General features: G+C 56.6%; 1 protein-coding gene across 1 annotated transcript in view; it reads right to left on the reverse strand.

Annotated features, from left to right (window-relative positions):
- The window catches only part of MYRF (myelin regulatory factor), a 40,815-nt gene extending 38,344 nt beyond the window's left edge, over window positions 1–2,471 (reverse strand). The window contains exons 1-2 of the mRNA XM_042781523.1: window positions 2,432–2,471; window positions 20–104 (exon numbers count right to left, since the gene is read on the reverse strand). Of these exons, the coding sequence (XP_042637457.1) occupies window positions 20–104; window positions 2,432–2,471 (125 nt within the window). The remainder of the gene's footprint in view (window positions 1–19; window positions 105–2,431) is intronic.
- Between the last annotated feature and the right edge of the window lie 6,379 nt (window positions 2,472–8,850).

Genomic DNA, 8,850 nt, shown 5'->3' on the forward strand with positions numbered 1-8,850 from the left:
CCCAGCGCCCCCTGCCGGCCTGCCCGCGCCGCAGCCCCGCGGCGGGCAGGACGCGAGCAGCTCCTCCAGGTGGCGCACGGCGCAGGTAGAGGGCCGCAAGGCGGCTGGGCCAAGGCGGCAGAGGGCTGGGGCCTGGGTCCTAGCCCTCCCCTTGGACAGCGGAAGACAGCAGGATTCTGAAGCTTAAGATTTTCAGAACCAAACTTCAGAGACATCCTGATCCTTTCGCTAGCCGTCTCCTAGCTCAGCGATAGTAATAGCCTGCATTTAATGAACATTTGTTATGTGCCAGGCCTGCACTAAGCCCTTTATGGCCTTATCTCTGAGTCCATAGCTACCTACCAAGGAGATTGCCTGCATTTTACAAATGAGGAAACTGCGGCTCAGTGATGCTCAGCAACTGTCCAAGGCGGCTCTCTCTCTTGAAACTCCGTGGTGATGGAAATGTCTTTGTTGTCCAGTATGGTAGCCACATGGCTATGGGACACTTGAAATGTTGCTTTTGAGACCGGGGGATTGATGTTTCAATTGCATTTACTTTAAATTAGTTTAAGTTTAAATTTAAATAGCTTCATGTGGCTAGGGGCTATCCACATAGGACAGCACAGGTCTAAGGATTCAAATTAGGGTTAAAGCCAGAATTCAGAGTAAGAATCCACGCTCTCAGTCATGGCTTCCCTGTCAGGTAGAGTGAGAGCAGAACATTCTGCCTCCAAGTCTGTCCTAGGTAAACCCACTGCCCTCACCATCTCTGCCTCCACCCTCAGTCAGCCTGCCCCGGCACACCCTCACCTCCTTCAGGCCCTACTGCGTTACCTCTCTCCTAACCAGCCTCCCCTACAATCCTTCCCAATCGCTCCTTTTGAAACGTAAATCAGATCACGTCATTCACTTGCTAAATCAGTGGTTTCCTTTTGCACAGAGGATTACATCCAAACTTCTTGCCCTGGTCTCTGTCTGAGGTCCTGTCCCACTGACCTCAGCTCCTACCTCTCTCTCCATTGCTAAGCCACACCCACCAAGGCCTTTTTACCACTGTGAAACAAGATAGGCCTGCACCTGCCACAGGGCCTTGGCACATGCTGTTTGTTCTATGTATCTGCAATGCTACCCCTGTGGGCGGCTCCTCAGTAGTCAGGTCTTAGCTAGCGTTTCACCTCCCTGACCACCTGACCTTAAGGAACTCCCCTATCTAGGCCTTTTTTTCTTATCTAGGGCTTCTTTTCCTGCATCATTTAAGAATATGATTTGTATTTAGCTTTTGTCTCTTCTCTTTGAGTTTGAGGAGCTCTGGTGGCATAGTGCCTAAGGCGCTTGACTGCTAACCAGAAGGCTGTTGGTTCAAACCCACCAGCCACTCCTCGGAAGGAAGACTGGGCAATCTACTTTACTTCCAGAGAGATACTGCCTCGGAAACCCAAGGAGGGGTCGCCTTCCACTAGAATGGAAGCCCCCTGAGGGCAAGAGATTTTTCTGTCTTGGTCACTACTATCACTTCAACATTAAGAACACCACGGCAGGTGCTCCATAAATATGTAGTGAATGAATGGACAGTGTTGTCATCACACAGAATCCTAGACCTCAAAGCCTTAGAAGCACAGAATTTTGGAATCCCAGAACCAGCGATGGAGTCGCTCAACTTGAAGCCTCCGAGGACCCCTGGATACAGGAGAGCTGGACGAACTATCCCACGCGGCCCTACTGGCTCCACAAATGGACCAAACTGGGGCCCAGAGGAGGGAGGGGGGACTTGCCTGAGCTGGCAGCTCAAGACGGGAACTCGAACTCCCAACTCTGCGAGGCAGCAGAGCCCAGAGGAAGGTGGGGGGTGAGCCGGGGGTGGGGGTGAGAGCCGGTGGACCACCAGAGGCTTGCTCCGTGCTCGCATCTCCAGCACCCTCTCCCAACTGCCAGCCCTGGGGGGAGGGGCGACCAGTGTCTGAGCCCCAGATGTGGCCCAGTCAGCAGGCCCACGGTGGCCCGCCGAGGAGGGTCAATGCCACGACAGTTCTGGGGCTGGGGGAGGGGGCGCCCAGGCCGGCGGCTGCCTCACAATGAGGTTTTGTTCCTCCGGGGGCCGCTCTCCCGAGCCGTTGCTCTTAGATATATGGAATGGGTTTTGCTGGAGGCCCCAGCTGTGTGTGCTGACCGGCGCTCCCCCCACCCCAGGACAGCCGGGCTGAGAAGGGGGGAGAGGGGCCGCACTGAGACGCCTATTCTTCTCCAGCTCAAACACCCCAGAGGTCTTTCTCCTCCTGCAGGCTCCCTTAAGACAATTGTTATTCTCTGCTCGGCCCCTCCTCCAGCGGGCCGGGCCTGCCTGGGGACAGAGTAGACACCGCCCACACTGGGTGATTTTTCAAAATTTCTTTCTTTTAAGACTTGCCCAGGGCCAGATGGGGAGTCAGCTTCTTTATAAACCTCTACCTACCCACGCCCCCCACACAAGTCTTCCCTTCCTCTCTTACCATCGTGCCTGCAGTGGGTGGACTTGTGTCCCCAAAAAAGATAAGTTCAAGTCCTAACCCAGCTACCTGTGCGTGTGACTTTGTTTGGAAAGGTCTTTGCCGATTGGATCAAGTTAAGATGACGTCATATGGGATTCGGGTGGGCCCTAAACCCAATGAACCAACAAAGCGACCTGTTGCCCTCAAGTCAATGGCGACTCGTGGAGTCCCCCCACCCCCATATGCTGGAGAACTGTGGTCCGCGGGGTGTTCAGTGGTTGAGTTTTCAGAATTAGAGCACCAGGCCTTTCTTTCAAGGTGCCTCTGGATGGACTCGGACCCTCAACCTTTCAGTTAGCAGTGAGCGCTATTTGCACATTCCCTCCCTTAAAAAAAAAAAAAAAGCACATTGGGTCTAGCCTATTCTGACTCATAGTGACCTTACAGGTAGAGCTGCCCACAGGGTTTCCAAGCTGTGATCTTTACGGGAACAGACTGTCACATATTTGTCCTTCAGGCGGTTGGTGGGTTCAAACTACTGACCTTTAGGTCAGCAGCCAGGTGCCTCACCACTGTGCCACCAGGGCTCCTTTTGCATCACCCAGGGACTCCAAATCCAATGACTAATGTCTTCATAAAAGAGAGAAGAGGGAGATTTGGACACACAGACCAGTGGCATAGACACACAGGGATGGAGCTGCCCTCTGAGGACCTTGGAAACAAGCCAAGGGATAGCCAAGATTGCTGCGAGCCAAAGGAAGGGTCTTCCCAAGAGCTTTCAGAGGGAGCACAGCCCTGCCAACACCTTGACTTGAGGCTTCTAGCCTCAGTGATGACCCCTGAGACTACGGCGGTAGTCACCCTTGAAGCCTGGAACTGAACTCACCCCCACGGCTCACCTTTCAGCCGAACAACAGGCTGGCCTGTAAGGTGAAGACTAACACTCGGACATACATGTGCAGTGGAACACGCAAGCATACGAGATCCAAAGGGCTGCACTGGCCCAAGGATAAAGCTCAGAAGGCAGGAAGCGAGAGGGAAGGACAAATGGGAATAAGATACACATTGAGAAAGTGGGAAGAGTGTTGGTACATTTGGAGACTGCAGTCAAGTGTCACAAAACAATGTGTATGAATCGTTGAGTAGAAACCAATTTTCTCTGTAAACTTCCACCCAAATCACAATAAAAAGTTTAAAACAAAACAAAACAAAATAAGACTTCAAGCCTGTGGAACCATGGGAGAATAAATGTTAAGCGACCAGGTTTGTGGTCATCATGGTGACGGCAGCCTTGGGAGCCCAACGCAGTTCCTGAATGTTCACCATTTGAGGGCCCTTCTGGTTCATTCATCATTATCCTTGTCCTGCTCACCAAGGGGTGGGATGGAGAGAGAGACATATATTTTGTTCCCAACACCCCAACTCTTGAGGCCAGAATTTTTTTTTTTTTTAACCCTTGTTGCAGAAATATGTATCACACATTTGCTGAGGCTAGATCAAGTCTCTGGGAGCCTGGAAACTGGAGGGGCTGGGATGGAGCCTTCTCATAGGCTGGTGGGAGCTGGCCTGGTTCAGGGCACTGCCATGTCCTCTGACTGCACTTGGCCACTGAGCAAAGGGTCAGCTCACCCAGGGATTTTCATCTCTGGGCTGGTGGAGGAGTATGGTTGAGATGTGTGGCCTGACACTCCTCAACTTCACAGCTTCAGCTCTAAGCAGAGACTGGTGCTAGGACAGATATTGGCTGGGGCTGATGAAAGAGCCCACAGGGCTTTGCACTCCCACACTTCTGAGGGGTCTCTGTCATAGAGTCCCCAATGGGGCCCCCATGCACACCCCAAGCCACAATGAGTAGGGGACTGAGACCTCATCAGACTGTTGGACTGTGGCCATTGCTCCCTGTGGTGTGTTCAGACCATTCTCCAAGGCCTGTCCACTGGTCCTTGGAGTCTTCATCTGTAAACACACCCAGCTATGTCTGTCTCACAGTGTAGGTAAAGGACCAGCTGAAAAAAGCAAACCAACTCCAACTCATGGCGACTCCATGTGTTCCAGGGTGATCCTTACAGAATCACATTGCCAGGCTCACCTTCTGTGGTACCTACCACTGGCTGGGTTTGGACTGCCAAACTTTAGGTTTGTCGTGGAGTGTTTGGGCCACTCAGGAACCAGGACGTGCCAGATAAGGAAGCATTCCACAGACGGTGCTTTCTACGTTGCCAGCACCCACTGCTGGCCCTTGAAGAAGGGCCAGACAGAAGGCATCCAGAGACTTGGGGGTTAATAAGTAACTGGCAGGGCGGCTGGCCCAGGAGAGGGTGGGGCTCTGTCCACCTGGCCTCTCGACCCAGTACTGCCTAGCTTCCCACAGGCCTAGCCGGTCCTGGCATCAACCCTGTTTCCCAGAAGGTGAGTGAGAGAAACTTCAAATGGTGTTGAGTGTGGGCCTGGCGAGTCATTAGGGATTGGGAGTAAGGGACCATGTCCTGGTCTGGGGGTCCTGCAACGCAGATGCCCCCCAAGACCCCAAGGAGAGCTGAGGCAAGAGGGGCCCGTCTGAGGGTCTTGAGTGCTGCTCCACCCATCCCAGCATGGCCCCTCACAAGGGGCCCCTCCCATTCTGCCAGCCGGCTCTGTGGCCCTACACGTCACAAAACCTCTCCTGTGCTCAGTTTCTCTGCTGTTAGTTGACTGGGTGGTTTGTGAATGGGATGGGACCATAGGGTAGGAAGAACCCCTGAATACCATTAGGTGAGAGGGGCGGCCCAAATCCTAGGCTGGGAGGCAGAGGCCTGGGCTGTCTCAGATCTGTCCCCACCTCCTGGATGACCTCGAGTGGGTCTCTGCTCTTATCTCACCTCAGTTTCTGCTTCTGTTCAGAGGCAGTCGGGTAGACCGGCTGTAAGGCTGAGGCCACGGTTATACAGCCTCCCACGGCCCCTCATCAAGCTGGGTCACTCTGGAATTGGGGGTGGGCACTCCCGCAGGACAAGGTAGGTAATGTCTGGCCACCAGCGTGCTGGGTCTGTGCCTAGGCCAGCCTCTAAGGGTCAGAATGGGGCTGACTGGGAGGACAGCGCCACCTGCTGTGTGGCAGCGGCAGTCCTGGCTGTGTGGTGGCTGGTTCACCCTGAGAATCTCTAGTCACTGCAGAGGCCAGGCTGGGATGGGGTCCTGGTGTGTGTATGTGTAGGGGGAATGGCGCCTAGGGACACCCTTGGCAAAGACTGCCAGTGGCCCCTGCATTTCAGTGCTCTCCTGATGTGGGCTTTTGGTGGGACCCCACCCCTGGGCTAGCCGTCAGTATGGACTGGGAGGGTATAGTGACCCTACAGGGTAGACTAGAATTGCCCCATAGGTTTCCAAGGCTGCAAACCTTTATGGGCAATGGATGCTGTGGCGCAGCTGGTGGGTTGGAACCGGCGACCTTTCGGTTGGCAGCCGAGTGCTTTAATCACTGTTGGCCCAGCCTGGGGTAAAGCCCAGCTCAGCCCATCACAGCTCTGCTGCCCTGGGCAGCTTACTTACCCTCTCTGAGCCTCCCACTCCTCAGGGAGGAAAAAGGGGCAAACAAGCTGTCTTCCAAAGGCGTCAGCTTCCAAGGGCTTTGGTGGCTGTCAACACAAACACCCTCCCACACAGGCAGGAGCAAAAAGTGGCAGCCCACCAGGGCTTTGAGAGGCTGCTGGTCCCTCCCTGCAGCTCAGGGTGCAGAGCTGGTTAGAAATGCAGGCTTTCTGGTCCACCTAGACCCACTGACCCAGTCTCACCATTTCAACCAGAGTTCCCGGCGAGTCCTGTGCAGGTAGACTGAACACTTCTAACCCAGTACTCAGCCTCAGGCGTGGTCTTGCGTTTAAGCCCCAAACACATCTCGTGCTTCTGGGTCAGAACAGGCTCTGGGCCCAAGAGTCCTTGGTTTCCCCTCCGGACTTTCTGCTTTGTCCAGGGGCTGAGGCCTCTGCTTTTCTGGTTCCAGTGGTCTCCCCCGCCCTTGACAACACACCCCTCCCCCCACCCACTGGTCCCCCCTGCTGGGAAGAGAGGTCACCAGATGCCACCAGCGTGCTTCTACATTCAGTTTATACACAGCTCTATACAATATCCAGGACTCTCTATGTACAGATATATTTATAGAATAAGCTATATTAATTTGTCTCTTCTTTTTACAGCAATATTAGTTTGGATCTTTCATACATTAAGTACAAAAAAGTCACGGGAGAATGGCACGAGAGTGCATGGGTCCGGGGCTCGGTGGCTCCTCTCCCGGTTGCATATGGAAACTGCCTAGGCCCTGGGAGGACAGACCAGTGTGCAGCTGGGCACGTGGGTGCTGCCGGCCAGGAGGATGCAGCGGGGGTCGGTCTGAGCCGAGCTGGGCTGGGGGGTGGCTCAGACCCCCCAAGTGTGGTGTGGGGAAGAGGGGAGACGTGCAGCGGGCCCGTCCTGCAGGGGCTGGGTGGGCAGGTGGGGGCTGGGACGTCCGGGGCTGAGTCGGAGCCTGCCCCAGCCCCAAGCCTGTATGGCTGCAGCCTTGGGGTTGGGGGGTGTCTGTCCCTGATGGCTCAGTCCTGGGCGTGGGTGGTCTCCACAGCCACCTGAGAGGCCCCAGGAACCGCCCTGGCAGAGGACAAATTAAAAAGTCAGACCCCAAGTCTCCCCTTGATATGAGCTGGAGGGCTTACGGGAACTCCACTCAGATTTAAAGTGTTGCCTGTGTTTTCAAACTCTATAACCCAATGATTTCATCTTGCTCATGGGCTGGACGGAGGAGCTGCCAATAGTGGGCCGTCAGCAGGGACAAGGTGTCCCCGGGGACAGGTGAGAGGCTGGGGGCACAGAGTGAGGGGAGGCCCAGCTCCCAAGTCTGTGTCCCCATCTTGGGGTGGGTGGGTGTCCCCAGGGCAGCCCTCTGGGCCATTCCAGCTGCATGGGCAGTGGGGCATATATGTGGGAAGGTTCAGACCCCTAGATGTCAATGATCATGAGATGGGGGGTGCTTAGCTAAGGGAACCCAGCAGACCCAGGGAGGCTGGAGGCAGGGGCCAGAGTGGGGAGACTGTGCCTCTGAGGAGCGGAAGGTGCGGCTCCACACCACGGCACACAGCCGATGCCAGAGCCGCGCACAACATGGGACGCACACGTGTCTCAGATGGAGTGAGTGGTGTGTCGGGCCTGTGGCTCCGGCCCCTCCCACGGCCCCACCTCCCACGCTCTCTGTCTCCTTGCAAGCTGGGTGGGGCATCGGGCAGGGAGGCAGGTGGGCACGGAGCACCCCTTCTGCAGGGATGGTGCACACATGCACATGCATACACATGCGCCCTCCCCCACCCCTGCTTCTAGGGGAGGGCCAGGTCTCCACCTCAAAGCAGCTTCCCAAACCCCTCCAGTGAGTGTGCTGGGGGCCCCAGGCTCTGCCCCTGCACAGTGGGCAGTGGGTCTCCAACCAGATCACACAGGTCCACTCCCGGCCCTAATCTCTGAGAAGAGGATGTCTGCGATGGGAAGGCAGAAAGCCTGCTCTCAGGAGAGTGCCGGGGCCAGCAAGTGGGGTGGAGTAAGGGGGCAGCCTGGGGCTGCCTGGCCATGGGAGTGACAAGAAGGGGTTGGGTGGGGTCCTCCTCCCAGGCCCCTGACTATGCAGCCAGGGCTGGTCACACCAGTGCCCCCCACCCAGGGTGTGCCCAGGCTCCCTGGGAGCAGAATATGAGCCAGGAAGCAGCTGGTTGGCTGGGCAGGCCGGGAGCCCAGGACCCATGCACACGGGGGGGGGCAGGAGTAGCACTCTCAGTAGAGGGGCGGTCCCAAGCCCACCATCGTCCAGGGCCCAGGTCTGCCTTGGGCCCCTGTGAGGCCGGCAGGGCCCTGTTCAGAGGAGAGTGGGAACACATGATTGGTGGTGGTGGTGGTGGTGGGGGCAAGCCCAGGACGTATCCTGAACCAAGCCCAGCAGCTTCTGTAAACATATACAGCACTGTGGGCCACCTTGGAGAGGGGGTCACCCCAGGGGCTGGCCAGCAGGCTCCAGATCTGGGGAGTGGCCAGGGCAGATGGCAGCCTGGCCCATGGATGAGTGTGTGGAGGAGGGGCTGCTTTCCTCCCACCTCAGACCTGGGAGGGTGGCAGGTAGCCAGAGGGCAGTGACTGGTGTCAGCTTGCCCCTGCCTGTCCCAAAACAGGGGTGCCAGGGTGCCCCCGTGGGGGGCAGTTGGGCTGAGGGCTGACTGCTGCCCTGCCCAACCTGGCAGGCTGGACCAGGCTCCTCCCACTCCACCCCCTTCCCCTCACCCCTGTCTGGAGGACTCAGGTCCCCTTGCCTTGGCTCTGGGGGTCCTGAGCTGAGGTAGGGATGCGGACCCCCAGCTCAGCAGCAATGCCCATGCCTGGGGCGCAACTGGCCTGG

The sequence above is a fragment of the Orycteropus afer genome, unplaced genomic scaffold (assembly GCF_000298275.1).
Source record: "Orycteropus afer afer isolate SDZICR_OR568_19922 unplaced genomic scaffold, OryAfe1.0 scaffold00130, whole genome shotgun sequence".
NCBI classification, from domain to species: Eukaryota; Metazoa; Chordata; class Mammalia; order Tubulidentata; family Orycteropodidae; genus Orycteropus; species Orycteropus afer.